The following is an 18,858-nucleotide window of genomic DNA, read 5'->3' as shown; positions in this document are numbered from 1 at the left end:
CTCTGACAAGTGATATATGAGATATGTTCATAAATGAATGAGTTATTCCAGAGCCATACAAACAAATCAATCTCTTTACTGGAGAGGCACTCCTCTCCTCTGTGTATCATTCAAATATACTAACACATGAAAGATCACATCACCTTGTTTATGGATACATTTAATATCCCTTGCCCTTCCCACCTTTCAAAACATAATAGTATACAAAATATAAAATATCTTAAATATTTATAAAAATCGCAAGAAAAAATAGAACATATGAAAATATTTTTATCTGAGTTCTCCCTCATTGTTGAGAGGCAGCTTAGTTTGCCTTGAGTTCGTAACTGTTGAGTGGATAGGAGTATGCCCTGCCTAATACTATTCTGTCCCGGAGGAGCTTAAATAAAACATAGTAGTTGCAAAAGAGGATGAGAGCCATGGAAAGTGTGTGGTTCCACTTCTCCGACCGCAGCAAGGAATAGAGTTGGTAGAAGACAACACTGCCTTCAATAAGGATAAGCAGATTTAACAGCCTTAATGGACGATGAAACAGGAACTGTAAGGAAGTTAAAAAGCAAAATGTTATTTCATAGAAAAGACTGCAGTTATTCTCACATTTTTTTCCTAAAATCTTTTCATATTTACAGGCTCCTACGTGCACTAACAAGTAGATCTGCTTATTGAATATTGGTCAGGCTATTTCCTGCTATAGAGACCCAAACCCTTTTCTTTTATTTCATTATTTTCAAGGAATAATGAAATACTTTTTTTTTTTTTGGCTGCAAACGTGGCATACAGAAGTTCCCGGGCCAGGAATTGAACCCACACCACAGCGGTGACCCAAGCCGCTGCAGTGACAATGCCAGATCCTTAGTCTGCTGCACCACAGAAGAACTCCAAGAAAAAATGAAATACATTTTTATTTCAATGTGTCTGAGATGTGAAAAGGGATTATATCCAAAAGAACTTTGCCTCTAAAGATTTTTCCTAGATTCTATTTTAGGTATGTACTTTATTTCAGATAACCAAAAGTATATTTATTTATCTAAGATGAAGGACCAAATAGGAAATATTTTAGATTTTAAAAGGCAAAAGGAAAAAAATTGAGGATATTACGTAGGTAACTCATAACCTCTTAAAATGTAACCACTTAAAAAGTAAACATCACTGTTTGCTTGTGGGCTGGTCTAAGACATAAACATCTACACTAGACAAGTCTGGAGGGAGTGGAGGTGTGATGTGATTTGAAATAAAGTAATTTCTTATTTTTATCTAAAACTGTTATCCACCATGCTATTTGTTTTGCTTTGTTTTGTTTTTCTGGATATTGAGAACTAGGGTACACAAAGACAGAACAATGTGGAAGGAAAAATTAGTCATTTGGCTAAAAACAGTTCACTGTTTTCATTCCTACCAAATCCTTCACTCTAAGAGGCTAAATCCTGATTCACTAATAACAATGTATTATGAATAAAAAGACAGAGGTCATAGGTTGCAAACTGTGGCAATGGTAGTATACCAGTTCTAAAACAACTAATTCAGACTTGAGAGCTCAAATCTGAGAATAAAGCCAAATCATTATGACAGCTAATGATTAAAAGTAGCCAGGTTCTCAGAATCCTTCTGCAGGAGGAAGAAATGTTTAACCTGAGTTTTATTACATGATATCCAGAAATATCATGTATAAAACTGGCTCAGAATTAACGTTCTTAAAAGACAAACAAACCAACCAAAAAAAAACAGGCAATTTCAGATTCCATGGCAATTATAAGTTATAATTAAATGTGTAGGTTAAGCTGTAAACTGAATGAGTAGAAATGTGAAGACAGGCTTTAAATTCTAACAGATATAGATAACAGGCACATTTTAAGCGAGTGTTCTCAAAGTTCAGTGTACTTAAGAATCATTTCCAAAAACGCAAACACTGCAAATTCCTAGGTTCTGTCAGAGATTCTAAATGACCCAACCACCACTTGGAGAAGCACTGATTTACCTGTTTGGTCACATAAAATCAGTAATAAGTTAATTTTCCCTAATCTTTCATCTACGGATTCCACCTGATTCTTCAGCTATCCAACAACACCAGCAAGGAAAATACTTGTTTTTCAAGCAGAACATTTTAATAAACTCTCTGGTTACTAGAGGTTTCCAACAGAAGTCATTACAGCCTATAGAATTCAGCTAACTGAATTAAATATATGGTTTAGAAACCAAATGCTTATGTAGTTATAACTTAAGTCCACGCCTCCATCTTCAGGCAATCCCACAGGAGTCTAGGAGATGACTGTAGTTTCCTCATTCAAAGGCCTTTCACCTTGCCCCACCTTCCCCTACCTTGGTATTTATAAGCATCCTGCATGATGCAAGCTCACAGTATTTAATTAAAAGGTCTTTAGCAGCAAACACCTACATAACCAAAAAGTCCAAGTACCCTCATAAAGAACCGGGAGGGGTGGGTAGAGGGCTGGGAGGGACAAAGAGATTCAAGTATTAAATAAATAGATAAACAGATATATATAGGTAAGTATCTTCAATTCTTTTTCAGAATATGACCTCCATTCAAAGGCAATGCACTGTACTATGGGCGTTTTTACTAAAAACAGTCCCCTGCATGTAACTTCTTTTCCCCACTCCCATTAATCAACTGGCTTTTCTCTTATAAGTAAATACTTCTGCCTCCTAGAACAAGAATTTCTGGAAAACTGAATAGAACATAACCCAAGGCATAAATTGAAATGAGAGAGAAGCTGGGTTTGGGGAGTGTCTATTCCTTTTTCCTTTTAAACTTTTAAGCCTTTTCTCCTTTTAATCCAAGAAAAGGTAAAAGGCCAAAGATCATGCCATTTGCCTACTTTTTTTTCCCTTGCTTTTAGGGCCGCATCTGTGGCATACAGAAGTTCCCAGGCTAGGAGGCAACTCGGAGCTACAGCTGCTGGCCTATGCCCCAGCACAGCCACACCAGATCTGAGCCACAACTGTGACCTATATCACAGCTCATGGCAACACTGGATCCTTAACCCACTAAGCAGGGCCAGGGATCGAACCACATCTTCATGGATACTAGTTGGATTTGTTACCACTGAACCACAACGGACACTCCCCATCTGCCTACTCTTGAAGGGGAAATCAAGGTATTTTCAGATGATATATATGGCAAATACCAAAAAATTAAAACTATCAATTACTATACTAAATACTACTTAAGGATACATGGAAACAAGTATATCACCAAACCAAACTATTACAAATAAAAGTTTTAAGATGAAAAGGGAATGTCTTAAATAATTGTGAACTTGTTTTAAGTAATACTAGACTTAATGAATTCCAATATAACTAGAGAAACTCCCAAGCTATTTATGCTGAGATATTGGTGTTTCACCTTCAATCTGCCTTTGAGAAGATATTTACAAAGGACAGAGGCCATTATAGTATTAAAATAATTACTATTAATTTCTTAAGACGTGATACACACTGTACTGTGCTAGATGCTTACACACAGAGTTGCCTCCTAACACCCTCAAGCTTATGTTTGAAAAGAAATAAGCGGTACTTGCATAAAAGCGAGCATGGGATACGTCTGAAGGCACCGCCACGTTGTAAGGCCCCATGGCTCTATATAAGCATCTGCTGTGTCGCACCAGCACCCCTTGAGGCCATATTGTATTTTCTGACCAACTAAAGGAGAAAGAAATTCAATGTTAGCGTGCTGACAATTACAATAAGATAGCGTCTGGCAAAGCCAGTTATATTTCTATGGAAAGGATTAAGTATTCAAGGCTTCATCTGCCTGAATTCTGAAAATACAGTAATTCCAAGGTTAAATGGAAGAAGTTAGAAAGGATTTATTATAACTGCATTGCTCTATAGGAGAAAGAAACTGAAAAGTTAACTGGTGTCAAAGAACTTAAGAGGCTTAGGAGAATGAGCAGAAATAAATGTGTAAGTAAGGCATCTATGAGCCAGAAAATCCAGGTGAACTGTCACCTCAATCCCAAGTGAGCAGAGTCTATTGGTGGAAATGCTAGAGGGAACAAACAAGAAGAAAAAGTGGATGGCAATAATAGCAGAGAAATTATCACATTATCAAACTAGCATGACATTTACTTCAGAATTACATCCCCAAAAGCTACAGAAAATCTGTTTATTACACAATTCAAATGCTTCATATACATGAGAAGCTAAACAGAAGAACACAGAGACACACAAGTACCGACACACAGACTTCTCTTTTTACCGCTTTCTTGGTTTATTTTTACAGAGGTTTCTCTAGGAAAAAGAAGTTACGGAAGAAGCTTCATTCTTTCCAGCACCAATGTAATGGAGTTGGGGTGGGGATGGGGATCTTCAGGTTAAGCTTTTTAAAAAAATCTAAGTTAATTCATCTCATCTTGATTTTCGAAAGGTTAGTTTCCTAGGGTAAGAACTGGGACAGCATTTTAGATATGTTAAAGAAAAAAAACTTCTAGCACCCTGAAGCTTTCCAGTTCAGAAAATGTTCCGTCAGCCTTGCTCACACTTACCAGCATTAAAGTGATGATACACCTCATGGCCATGTGCCATCAGGAGCCTGAAGATGTACAGTACTAGTACTGTGGATTGTATTTTCAATTTTTATTGAAATTTGTCCTTTGCCCACAGTCGGGTTTCTTTTCAGCCTGGCCCAATCTCTCAGTTCCTGGACTTGAAGGCCTGTGCTAATCTGTATCAGACATCAAGGCAGATAATTGAAGGGAGCACTCTGAGGGGGAGAGGGGAAGGGAATGTCACCTCAATCTGTCCCACTTAATTAGGAAAGAATTTCTAGGTGATGAAATTTGTGAAATGTTCAAATTATAATGGGGAGGAAGATGAAGATGGTCCAGGTCTGAGAGAAAGATATGATGAAGGGCTCAGAAGCAAGATAATAAAAGAGTTCTAAAGTCAGTCATTTTGGACCATAGGGACCATGCAGAGAAATGACTGACAGGAGGACACAATGAGACAATGAGAGGAATACTCAGAAAGAACTCAATTAGGGAGTTTTCATTTAAATATAGGAAAAGTGAGGCAACAATTAGTGAGTTTAGGAAGAAAAGAAAAACACAATTAAAAACGCAATGTAAACACTAACAAAAAAAATTTTTTTAACCAAAAAAAAAAAAGAAAGAAAGAAAGAAAAGAAAAGAAAAATGCAGGCTAGAAAAATTTACATTTATTAGAAAGAAAAGATGAGAGAAGCAAATTCCAGCTGCCTAAATACAAGACAATTAGCTACCAACTATTTAGCTGTGGCAATGAAGATGAGGAGATGAATCTTAACAGTCTTCTGAAGAGAATTAAAAATATATCATGACTCTGAATTTGGGCAAAGGGTTAGGACTGAAAGAAAACTCCAAGATTATACTTGGGAAACAAATTACACATTCTAGAGTGACTGGGCAGTTGAAAGGTAGGAGGCATTTAAGGAGGGATTGGGGATGGTGGTGGAAATGAGTTAATGTCCCCTGCGTTCAGTTTAGAGTGATGACAAGCATCCATGTAGAACAAAAACTAAAAATTAAATGTTCAAAGCCAAGAATAAAAATGACATAGAAAGCAAATAAACATGACCAGCAGCATGTAAAAGGGTGTTACGTAGTTTTATCCTCTAACCTACTTACATATGCTGTGGAGCGTTGCTGTAGGACCCATGTTCAAGCTTCTGCCACTTGCCCAGATGAGCAGCTGATTTATGTAGCAAATCACAGTATTTGGATGGCAGCAGTTGTGTGGTGAGCATGACAAAGGCATTGATCCACACCATAATGAGATGCTCACATGACCATCGCATGTCATAGTACTGGGTACTCTGGAAGAGATCAGAGGAGAGAGAAATGATCCAGGTACTGGAGAGCAAGAAGTCAGGGACGGGTGCGTGTACATACGCCCTGCAGACAAATGCCATACTGAGTCACATATGCATTTGTTGTCCTGCTGTCCGTGCAGAAAGATCAAGAGCAGAGTCCTCCAAAATCCATCAACCTGACTTTCTGGCTGTATGAGTTAGGGGTGGGAGGGAGAGGCAATTATACTTTAAGTGCTTCCTTTCTAGAAGAAGTGAATGTTCTCTGTGAATGACAACTCCGGCTGCAGATGTGCTCCTCAATGGGTGAAGAAGGGCACTAAAATGACCCAAAAGATTTTGGGCCCAAGAGAAATCCAGATCATTTTTCTTTTCTACTAAAGTAAATTAAAGTTTAAATAAAGGTTAAACTCAAGGAACCTGCTGATAACCATGTTAAGATCAACCATGGTAGGCTGAACTACTGAAATTTTGGTCCTCTTAAGCTACCACATACTGATTCTATTTTAAGTTACAAGTTTATTCTCCCCAGAAACTGGGGGGGAACTAAAAGAGAAAAAGAAAGAAAAGGAAAAAAAAAAAGAGGAGACCACCACGGGTGTTATCACAGATACAGAAATATCTATCCACCAACCAGGTATTAGTGCACTCCAGATGCAGCCGAACTCCACCATCCAGGCTGCCAAAGGGGAGACAGAGAAAAGGGGGATTAAATAAGAAATACCCAGTTTACGTCATTCACACACAAATCTAGGAAGTACATAAAAAAGCAAATAACCACTTACCTTGACAAAACACAGGGGGAGAAATGCAACATAGTAGGCACTGAAGAGGGAGTTGAAGAGAACTTCCTTGATTCTATGGTTGAAATCTGCTTTCAGACATTCTACTTCATTTCGAATGAGGTCTGGAGACAGGGGGCAGCTGTGGGTGGGGATGGGTGTGGCATTATTAAACTGTTCTTTAAGAGACTCCAGCAGTAAGGAGAGGAAGTCTTTGGATTTGGCCAAGCCACCCACAGTCGAGGCACTTTCCTCTACCGCCTGGTGCTGAACCACATAGTTATAGTCTGTTAGAAGAAGATGAGCTCTACTATCTTGGTGGAAACAGCAGAGAGGAACATAAACACCAAACCTGTAGAAAAAAAGGGAGTATGAAAATGAGAACACAGATGCCACCTAAGATCAGATCTTATAACTATGTTAGTAAAATAGTCATGATTCATCAGAGTGAACATAATACAACTGGACTTTGCTGATGCTAAACTCATTCTCTGGGAAGCTTTTTAATTTCTTCCCACAAAGGCAATATATATTCATTGTAGAATAGGACACTACAGAAAATCACAATGACAATAGAAGTTACCTAGAAACAATCACTTTTTATAATTTTTACAACTGGGTGCACAAACTTTATACTTTTTCTTTTACAAGTTCTTAAAGAGTATAAAGTGCTTTGTACACTGCTGTTTTAACTTTGCGTATGTTATGTATGCATGTATGTACTGACATTTTCTCATGTCATTAAATATTTCTCCGTAATAATTCTAAAGGGTACTGTAGTATTCTCATATAGCTATACCATAATTTACCCATTTCTTTTCAGAAACTTAGGCTGTTTCTCACTTTCCACCACCATAAATGCCAATGGGATAAGTACTTTCCAGCACAGACCTTTGTGTACATCTGGCAATTTCTGAATGGCCTGTGCTTCACTTCAGGTTTTCTCTTCTTAGTGAGGGGGGCTGCCCTATCTCCCCACCACATCACCCACCACACTCCCACAGGCACTCTTAGTTCCTCTTTCCTGGTTATTTTTCTCTACTGATCTTACCACTCTCTATATATTTTACATGATAATTAGGGTTTTTTTGTTGTGTTGTTTTGTTTTTCCCTCAGTCTATCTTCCCCTCACTACAAGGTAAGAACCAGACTTTTTAGTCTGCTTATTAGTTCACTTCTATATCCTTAATGCCCAGAATAGTGGCTGAACTATACTAGGCACTAAATAAATACTGGACGGATTAATGAAAACAATTCTTGAAGTACGATAAATAAATTTCTGCAGGTATAATTACTTATCTAAAGGACTGAAAGTTTGTGACTTTTCATAGCTTTTTATTGTTGCTCCAACTTTTGGTTCCTTAAAAAATTTTTAAATACTTCCCCAAGCCCTTAGTAAGTAACTTCCACATTGTAATAGCTATGTATTGTAAATAAAATTATTATTTCACTGACATAAATTTAGATATTAAGAATAGCAGATAAAACGGTATCTGATTTAGTTATAAATTTTACTTAAAAATCAAGAAACTTGTTCATAGTTTTCTATAGGGAGGAAAAGGATGAGATTATTACTAAGTAAGAGGATCCTTAGCAGCAGCTCTGGAATCCACTGTGAAAGTGCCCTGGAGTAGGAGGATGGGAGGGGGTAAATGCAGAAGTATCAGGCAGAACTTACACATGTGTAAAACTGAGAGCCAGAGAAGGCTGTAAGTCCAACACTGCACACATTGCACTTGTAGGGGGTGGGGGTGAGAGACTGGGGGTGTGTGCTATGATGGCCCCATTTCTTTACCCTTACCAGTAGTCTCACCCACTGTTAGGTACCTGCACAGCCCTCATTCCACAGGTGAGGTGACCCTACTCAATCTACATACTGGGCTCAACAAAGTGCTCCATTTTGGCCAATGGAATATTAGCAGATACACTATGATTGGAAGCTTGAAATGGGCTTGCACACTGAGGCTTGCTTGCTCTCTTGCCACTCTGTCAATTTCATGAGACCATGTCCAGGCTAGCCTGCCAAAACATGAGAGATCTGTGAAGCAGAGCTTAGTGTTGTCCTAGTTGCCTAGACTGACAGCCAATTAATCTCACATAAGTGACTGAACCTAGCTAAGATCAGGAGACCCTCCTGGCTTCCAGCTGACCCCAACACAAGCACAGTAAATACATAGTGTGGTATGCTTCCATGGCTCAACAGATAACTGATTCAGGGTAGCATCAAAGACGTAGAGTATGGAGAGCTTTGTAAGGTAAAGAAAATGATTCATTAAAGAATTATAAAGAGGGTCAGTAACATGATTCAACTTCCATTCTGAAAATCATTCTAGCTACAATGAAAAACAGGATGGAAGAGGATGAGAATGGATTACTAGAAGACCAGATGAGTATTTAGAATATAACAGAGACTATGGAGAGCAGTGGACAGATTCTAGATAGATGTTAGAGCTACAACTGTTAGTCTTTGGACTAATTTACCTTAAACTGAAAAGCTATTTGAGAATCAAATTAAAAAAAACAACGGTTGTGGTGCAACGGAAACAATCCGAATAGGAACCATGAGGTTGCGGTTCAATCCCTGGCCTCGCTCAGTGGGTTAAGGATCTGGCGTTGCCGTGAGCTGTGGTATAGGTCACAGATGTGGCTCAGATCCCAAGCTGCTGTGGCTGTGGTGCAGGCCAGCGGCTTTGGCTCTGATTAGACCCCTAGTCTGGGAACCTCCACATGCCACAGGTGCAGCCCTGAAAAAGACAAAAAGAAAAAAAAAAAAAGGAGGCAGAAAAGAGTCCCCTTTCTAACCTATGAATAAACAAGAAAATAAGCATGTAATTACAGACACTGCCAATTTTTTTTTTTTTCGGTCACCTCTTTGGCATATGGAAGTTCCCAGGCCAGGGATCAAATCCGAGCCAAAGCTTCTATCTACGTCATGACTGCAGCAATGCCAGTTCCTTAACCCACTGCACAAGGCCAGGGATTGAACAGAACCTCCACATAGACAAGCTAGATCATTAACCCACTGCACCACAGCAGTAACTCCCATTGCCTAGTATTTTAAATTTCTCATACTTTGTTTTTAAATTGAAGTTAAATAAAAGTTAGATTATAGAGTTCCTGTTGTGGCTCAGTGGTAATAAAACCCTAGGATCCATGAGGATGCGAGAGTTTGATCCCTGGCCTCACTCAGTGGGTTAAGGATCTGGCATTGGCATGAGCTGTGATGCAGGTCATAGATGCAGCTCGCATCCAGAGTTGCTGTGGCTGTGGTGTAGACTAGCAGCTGCAGCTCTGATTCAACCCCTAGCCTGGGAACTTCCATATGCCTCAGGTGTGGCTCTGAAAAGCAAAAGAAAAAAGTGAGATTATTTTTTAAAGAAGATAAAATATATTTAGACATAAAATTACTTTAAATTGCTTGCTTATTTCATTGTTTTACAGAGGTATGGAGCACCTCCAAGAGTAAGATTCGTCACATATCTAAATAGAAATAAAAAAGTTCTCCAGCCTTTTTGATGATGGTAATCCTCTTCAGTCTGGCCAAAATATTCCTTGATAATTAGCCTTTGAAATTAGATATGGTTAATACCTTCTAATACCTTCTAAATGAGCCAACCAGCTATTGTTGGTAAACAGAATAACTAAACCATTTGTTTCTAACAGTTGAAATAGTAATCTAGAAATACAGAAATAACTGATGTAAAATATCTATCTTATAAGAAGTCTAAATCATGAAAAATGTTTACAACGTAGAAAATTCCCTCTGTTTGAATTGTTGATGAGTGTTGATGAGTGCCTTAAGTAACTATTTAAGCAATATATATTTTTTTTCATTTTTGTCTTTTTAGAGCTGCACCTGTGGTATATGGAAGTTACCAGGCTAGGGGTTGAATCAGAACTGTACAGCTACCAGCCTACGCCACAGCCATGCCAGATCTGAGCCACGTCTGAGACCTATACCACAGGTCATACCAACGCCAGATCCTTAACGTACTGAGCGAGGCCAGGGATGGAACCCGTGTCCTCATGGATACTAGTCAGGATCTTTACTGCGGGAACTCCAGCAATATCATTAGAATCTAACAGAGTACAACCGATACAAAGATTCTTCCTGCCTTTTTTACTGTGACTATCATAAATTCATGCTTACACTTCAGTACCATAAATGGTATAAAACAATGACTCTCAAACTTGAGCATGAGAATCATCTGGAGGGCTTGTCAGAAGACAAATTGTTGGGCCCTACTTTCTAGTTTCTGTTTCAGTTTGACATAGATTCTGAGGATTTCTATTTCTAACAAATTTCAAAGTGACACTGATGCTTCTGTTCAGGGAACCATGTTTTAAGAACTACTGAATTTAGACTGATGGTTAAGACAAGGGCTCTGGAATTAAAAAGACTTGAGTCTTTCTCATTAATTGTCTAACCATGGGAAAGTTTTTTAATCACTTAATCTGTCTTTACCTGTGGCAAAGACTGCTAATTGCCAATAGCTACTATTCCCTGTTCTTCCTTAGCAACAGAATTTTTGGTTGAGATACAACTGCCCTGCTAAAGACTTAAATTTCTAGTCTCCCTTGCACTCTGTCTTTCTAGGGAAGGTGACACAAATAGACAGCAGAAGCCTGGGTCCTGACACCATGGAGCTGCAACAACTATCCAAGATAACTTACACATGGACTGTATAGGAGAGAGGAATACACTTCTAACTTTTTAAAGCCACTGGTACTTTGGATTTATTATAGTAGAGTAAATATACTATCACCTGGGTTATTGTGATATTTATAAGCACCACCTAGCCCAACACTTAACACATAAGAGCTTAATAAATGATAGCTATTAACATCTAATGAAGGTTTTAGCCAAATGTATACAAGTTAAAACTACGCAAAATTATTTAAGCTAATATGTACAATAATATACCACTATACAACCATCAGAAATGCTAAAATTTTTTAAATGGAAAACATCAAATGCTGGCAAAAAAGTCAAACAACCAGACTTACAGAATTGTTGAGAGGATAAAATGATACCATTTCTTTGAAGAAAAGTCTAGAGGCTAGAAAAGTCTAAAGGTAAATTCTTATAAAAAGTAAACAGGAGTTCCCGTCGTGGCTCAGTGGTTATCAAATCTGACTAGGAACCATGAGGTTGCAGGTTCGATCCCTGGTCTCGCTCAGTGGGTTAAGAATCCAGCATTGCCGTGAGCTGTGGTGTAGGCTGCAGATGTGGCTTGGATCTGGCATTGCTGCGGCTGTGGCGTAGGTCAGCAGCTACAGCTCCGATTCGACCTCTAGCCTGGGAACCTCCATATGCCTCAGGTGCCATCCCTAGAAAAAGACAAAAAAAAAAAAAGGAATAACAAAAGTAAACATACTCCTACCTTGTGGCCTAGCAATGCCACTCCTATATATATTTTTCCCAAGAGAATGAAAAGGTACCTTTACCAAAATAGACTTGTATAAGAATGTGCGTAAGCTTCTTTTTTTTTCTTTCTTTTTATGGCCGCACCCGCAGTATCTGGAAGTTCTCAGGCTAGGGGCTGAATCGGTGCTATAGCCGAGGCCTACGCCACAGCCGCAACAACACCCAAACCAAGCCGCATCTGCATATGCTGCAGCTTGTGGCAAGGTCGGATCCTTAACCCAGTGATTGAGGTCAGGGATTAAACCCATATCTTCACAGAAACATCAGGTTCTTAACCCTCTCAGTCACAATGGGAACTACAAGTTTCTTTTTAATAGTAGTCAAAAACTGGAAACAAACTGACAATGAAATATTACCTATGACCACACAAATCTCAAAAACAATGTGCTGAATCAAAGATGGCTTACACGGAAGTGTACATATCGTACAACGCCATTCATACGAAATTTGAAAATCGGCAAACTAATCTATGGTAGGAAAAAATCGAAAACAGTAGTTGCCTCTGGGAGGCAGGGGGTGGAGTTTGACTGGAAAGGGCCATGAAGGAACCTCTGGAGTAATGGTGATGTTCTATACTGGGATGGGTTGAGTTACACAGGTATAAGCATTTACCAAAACTCAGCAAACATACACAAGATTCGTGAATTTTACTGTATATGAATTTTGCCTAAAAAAACTAAACAAATATCAAACTCTAATTATTAATAGGCATATGATGACATATTTTGGAAGAAGTAAACCAAGGTCTGTGATTTAACTTTGAAATGCATCAAAAATAAGATGGGTTGATGGAGGGATAGAGGAATGGATGGATGGACATATGTAATTACAGTAAAATATTTACGGATAGACTCCAGGTGGTGGTTTCATAGGTGTTTACTGAAAAATTCTTTCAATTTTGTGTGCTCAAAAGTTTCCATAATAAAATGTTGGTCAAAAAAAGTATATAAGTCTATAGGTCTTGAATATGTCATACTACTGTAATATGAATCCAAAGATCAAAGAAATTTAACCAAAAGATTAGAACTGGTTAAGCCAGTTCATTCAACTAATGTTAACCACTATTTATGCCAATTTAGGCAGTATCTAGAGGCTTTATAAGTAAACAGAGCTAGTGAAAATATCCTCCACTGGTAAGAAAGCCATACCTCTCAGGGATAATCTTCGTTTATGTCTATTATCTCAACTGTATCCCATTTCAGAAAATGAATTATATGGTCACTTTACCCACTGATTTTTCCAATTTTCTGAACACTCAATTTATATTTGAATAACTTCATTTTCCACCCTTTTATGTCATTTTCATGACTCAATTTCTTTTTTTTTTTCTTTTCTTTTTTGGCTGCACCTGCAGCAGATCGAAGTTCCTGGGCCAGCGACTGAATCCGACTGAGCTGGAACTGCAGCCTACACTAACACCCACAGCAATGCCAGATTCTTAACCCATCGCACAGGGCCAGGGATTGAACCAGCACCTCCACAAAGACACGCCAGATCGTTAACCCACTGCACCATAGCAGGAGCTCCCCAAATAATTTCTTAAGACTCAACTAATAGAATAGTAAAACTGGAGTACTCACGGGTAGCCAAGGAAAAGGAGATTGAGGACTGAATGGCTTCGAAAGAGATTGACGAGGGTCCAACAAAGTACCCATCCACACAAAGTAAGTAGCACCAAGCGAGCTGATATCAGAACCATGTAGTGAATCATTGATGCTGCACCCGCCTTAGTGGCCTGTAAGTTTGGAAGCACCAAAAAGAAGTTTACAAATGACCTTATTCAAACCCAATGTGACTCAAATAAGAGCTCTGTAGATTTAGTGGAAGGTAAACTGTGAAGATGCAGACCTCTCCAGGCAGTTAGTTGTTTCTGCCTTGTATTCCCATAGTGCCTCACACAGACTTCCTGTAAATTATGATATTGTTTATTTACACTGGGCATCTTCAAAGTATGTTCTGTGAACCACACTCATCTGAGGCTACTTAGTAAACATGAAAATTCCTACTGACTCTCATCACCAAATACAGGGAATAAAATCACAAGTCAAGGAACCTATATTTTAACAACCTTCCAGGTAATTTAAATATACATAAAGATAATGAGCCACTAATTGATCTGACTCCAGACTACACTGAAATGGCCTTATCAGCAGCAAGAGCATTTCTACTTTTCTTTGAATCTTCCCCCCATCTGTTTGCTGAATGTTTAATAAATCACTGAAACTTCAAAAATATATTCAGATCTTCTGTGACAAATCCTATATAAATGTTTCTTTTTTGACTTTTGCAAACATGGAAATAATACATGATCCTCACTTCACATCACAGCCTTCAAATATTCTTCTTTAATCCCAGATCTTTAAAACGGATTAAATATAGTAAGAAAACATACTTGTCCAAATATGAAGCTCTGCAATGTCATTTTCTTTCAAAATGAACTAGGAAGAGGAGAATGAGCAAAATGCAGGGGAAAATGACAGATTCCTACAATCTCTAAAATAGCAGTGTCAGAATCTAGAAAAAGAATTCTATGGAGTCAATAACAATAAGGAATTTTTCAGGTCCCTCCTATCCCAGGCTAGGTGTTCAATCAAAGCTACAGCTGCCGGCCACAGCCACAGCAACACAAGATCTGTGCCACGTCTGTGACCTACACCGCAGCTATGGCAATGCTGGATCCTTAACCCACTGAGCGAGGCCAAGGATCAAACCCAAAACCCCATGGTTCCTAGTCAGATTCATTTCCACTGTCCACAACAGGAACTCCCTATATATCCATTTCTTAACTCACCCAACATACTATATAGCATATATAATATATATGCAATATATGCTATTTATGTAATTGTTTATAAATGCAAAAAAAAAAAAGTTTAATTAATACTACCGCTTGAGCCTCAAATTGTGAAGTAGGCTCAAGCTATTCTCAGCCATAGCAGGGCAAATAGTTGCCTAATACCTAACTTGTGTGTCAAAGCCAAGGGAAAGCATTTAAACCACTGGAATAACTCTACTGCTTCCATTCACAAATGTTTAGGGCTAGGAATAAAAAAAGGCTGCTTCTGCCCAATGTCACCAAAGCAGTAGAGCCTGAATCTGTTTATTCATCATTTTTGCCTTACTCCAAAGCCCAGGATCTTAACCAATGTGCTATCTATGTGTGACTATATCTATGTATGACCATTTATGTGTGACAGATATTAGACCACGTCCTAAGGAACACAGCAGTAACCAAGATAAATAATATCTGTCTTTATCAGGCTGCCCAACCAAGAAAGACAAATACAAACTTAAATTTAAACAAATAATTATCTTTACACTTGCAATGAGTGCTATAGGAAAAGAGAAGGCTGCCATGGAGGGTAAATAACAGGAGACTCTAACCTAGGAAAGGTTTCCTGAGGAAGTGCTATTTCAGCTGAGCTCTAAAAGATAAGCAAGAATTAGCCAGGTAAGAAGTAGAAAAATATTCTTAACACTATATTAAGTAAGAAGTACAAGATATAAAACTGTATATAGATAATGTCCCAAACAGCCAGACAATCTACAGATAATATCCTAAAGACACTTATTTTCCCTCTATATGCATATAAAGATTAGAAGGAACCATACCAAAATGTAGTTCCCTCAATGAGAAAAAAAATATTTTAAAAATAAAATTTTTAAAAATTTTTTGGCTTTATATTTTAGTGTTTTCCAATTTTTTTTTTTTTTTTTCCAAAAAAAGTACCACTTTTCTATTGAGAAAAACAGCTTTTTACAGTGTGGCCTATGGTTGGTGAAAGAATGGCTGAATTACTTTTGGTCCTGTGAAGCAAGTAGTGAAGCAGAATTGGCCTGGAAGTGAATAAATATTCTATCTAGTTGGAGAGGTATTCGCCCCAGAAAACTATTTAGCATTCTCAATTATCTCCAGCCTCTCCTTAAAAATTATTGCTCTTTCTCGGGATAGGGATTCTTTCTGTAGTATAAGTAAAAAGAAGGCAAACATATTTTAACAGAAGGAAGGAAAGATGATTTAAGATCCATCTAATTTAAACATTTTAGGAAAAGAATCACTATATAGCTCTTATTTTAAATGTCTGAATAGTAATATAATCACATTGCTTAAAATACAAAATGTATAACAGTGTTTATAGTAAAGTTTCTCTCCTAATGGTCCTGTCTCCCAGCCATCATCTAGGCAGCCTGTTACGAATATGTATGTCCTTCTAGAGATAATTTATTCATATATAAGCAAATATAATTTGTTCCTTATTTTAAACATGGTTCTGTAATTTGCTTTTTTCACTTACTATCTCAAAAGTCCATACATGAAGACATTTTCATCTTTTCAAATGGCTACATACTATTCCACTATGTAGATATACCATAATTTATTTTAACATTCCCTTTCTGGAGTTCCTGTCGTGGCTCAGTGGTTAACAAATCCGACTAGGAACCATGAGGTTGCGGTTTGATCCCTGGCCTTGCTCAGTGGGTTGGGGGTTGGGAATCCAGCATTGCCGAGAGCTGTGGTGTAGGTCACAGACGCGGCTCCCATCCTGAGTTGCTGTGGCTGTGGCTGTGGCCAGCAGCTACAGCTCCAATTCGACCCCTAGCCTGGGAATCTCCATATACTGTGGGAGCAGCCTTAGAAAAGGCAAAAAGACAAAAAGACAAAAAAAAAAAAAAAAAAAAAAAAATTCCCTTTCTCATAGATTAAGGTAAAAATTTAAGCCTTGGACAAAAAATGTTTAAATTTAGTTTAAATATTCTGTTACAGTAAGAATTACAGATTTCTTTAGAAAAGGGCTGATAGACTAACTAAGGTCCTGCAAAAGCTGTTAAACTATTCTTAAGCCATTAATAAAAGAAACAATAGATTCCTTCGAGTTACAGCCCTTGTAGCTCAAAAGTAGAAACCCCAGTTGTGAAAGGTTTACACTAACTGGACATATTGATTTGACATACATAAGGACTATTTCTAAGTACTGAAGAGATGAAATAAAATAATCACTGCCTGTTTTAACTGCTGTAAACAAAAAATCCACTGAGTTCCTCTAAAGAACAGAGTTTCTCAATATATCCAAAAGCAAGCATCTATTTTCATGACCTAAATAAAGACGCTGCGATAAAGGTACAGATAGCCTTTTCCACTGCGGAAAAACTGATGATCCTATTATTTTTTTTTTTTCTGTCTTTTTTTTTCTGTCTTTTGTCCTTTTTAGGGCCGCACCCGCAGCATATGGAGGTTCCCAGGCTAAGGGTCTAATTGGAACTGTAGCCGCCGGCCTACGTGAGAGCCACAGCAATGCCAGATCTGAGCGTGTCTGTGATCTACACCACAGCTCATGGCAACACCAGATCCTCAATCCACTGAGCGAGGCCGGGGATCGAACCTGCTACCTCATGGTTCCTAATCAGATTCGTTTCCACTGCACCACAATGGGAACTCCGATGATCCTATTATTACCAATGCTTTTAAGTTAACTTCAAATAGTTTTCAGATGATGTAATATCTGTAACTTCTCTGTGTTCACAGAAACAGGTTCCTGAAAATTATAATATACAGACACAGCCTTTCCAGGTATGATTTGAAAGAAAAAAGTTGACTCTAGGAGTTCCTGTTGTGGCGCAGTGGTGAACGAATCCGACTAGGAACCATGAGGTTGCGGGTACGATCCCTGGCCTTGCTCAGTGGGTTAACGATCCCGCGTTGCTGTGACTCTGGCCTGGGCTGGCAGCTACAGCTCCGATTAGACCCCTAGCCTGGGAACCTCCATATGCGTGGGAGCGGCCCAAGAAATGGCAAAAAGACAAAAAAAAAAAAAAAGTTGACTCTAAATTATCTGTGGCTATAGCAACTATTTGTTCAAAATTTTACAGTGAATTATAAACTCTAAGATTAAAATTGTTAGCCGCATTAGCTAAGTTAACATTTTTACTTTGTAATCATTTATGGGGTGCAAGATAAAATCTTAAAAGAAAACACATTTACCCTCCTCACCGGAATTTACAAATATAAAAAATGATACTCATAGCCATTTCATAAAAAGATATTAATGTCCCAATTCTTTTCTCTACTGCCCATTAAACTTACGTTCTAACTTTCAAGATTAGCTCTATGCAAATTTGGATGCTGACATTTTAAAATTCTAAGCTTTAATAAACTCAAATGTTTCTTTGCTAGCAACACCATAAATGGTATATAAATAATTTCAAGTGTGTGTTACTGGGAACAATGTTTTCAATGCAACTGTTTATTTACATACAACTCTTCTTACCAATAGTTACCTAAAATCTATCCTATTTTTACTATCAAAATTAGAAAGCTTGCACTGGAGAAGTCAGAAGCTACAAATAAGTTTGAGTTTATCATACTTGAATTTTATTTCATTTATTTATTTATTTATGTCTTTTTGCCTTTTCTAGGGCCACTCCTGCAGCATATGGAGGTTCCCAGGCTAGGGGTCAAATCAGAGCTGTAGCCATCGGCCTACGCCGCAGCCACAGCAATTCGGGATCCAAGCCTCATCTGCAACCTACGCCACAGCTCACGACAACACCGGATTGTTAACCCACTGAGCAAGGCCAGGGATCGAACCTGCAACCTCATGGTTCCTAATCGGATTCGTTAACCACTGAGCCTCGACGGGAACTCCATCACACTTGAATTTTAAATAAATTTTTTTTTTTTTTTTTGTCTTTTGTCTTTTTGTTGTTGTTATTGTTGCTATTTCTTGGGCCGCTCCCGCGGCATATGGAGGTTCCCAGGCTAGGGGTTGAATCGGAACTGTAGCCACCGGCCTACGCCAGAGCCACAGCAACGCAGGATCCGAGCCGCATCTGCAACCTACACCAGA

General features: G+C 38.3%; 1 protein-coding gene across 1 annotated transcript in view; it reads right to left on the bottom strand.

Annotated features, from left to right (window-relative positions):
* The window catches only part of TMEM39A (transmembrane protein 39A), a 33,635-nt gene continuing 14,777 nt past the window's right edge, over window positions 1-18,858 (bottom strand). The window contains exons 5-9 of the mRNA XM_003132656.6: window positions 13,594-13,748; window positions 6,589-6,937; window positions 5,622-5,809; window positions 3,537-3,657; window positions 1-538 (exon numbers count right to left, since the gene is read on the bottom strand). Of these exons, the coding sequence (XP_003132704.3) occupies window positions 305-538; window positions 3,537-3,657; window positions 5,622-5,809; window positions 6,589-6,937; window positions 13,594-13,748 (1,047 nt within the window). The 3' untranslated portion in view covers window positions 1-304. The remainder of the gene's footprint in view (window positions 539-3,536; window positions 3,658-5,621; window positions 5,810-6,588; window positions 6,938-13,593; window positions 13,749-18,858) is intronic.

This window comes from Sus scrofa, chromosome 13 (assembly GCF_000003025.6).
Source record: "Sus scrofa isolate TJ Tabasco breed Duroc chromosome 13, Sscrofa11.1, whole genome shotgun sequence".
In the NCBI taxonomy this organism is placed as follows: Eukaryota; Metazoa; Chordata; class Mammalia; order Artiodactyla; family Suidae; genus Sus; species Sus scrofa.
The sequence above is the reverse complement of the archived record's forward strand: the minus strand, read 5'-3'. Positions and strand labels throughout refer to the sequence as shown.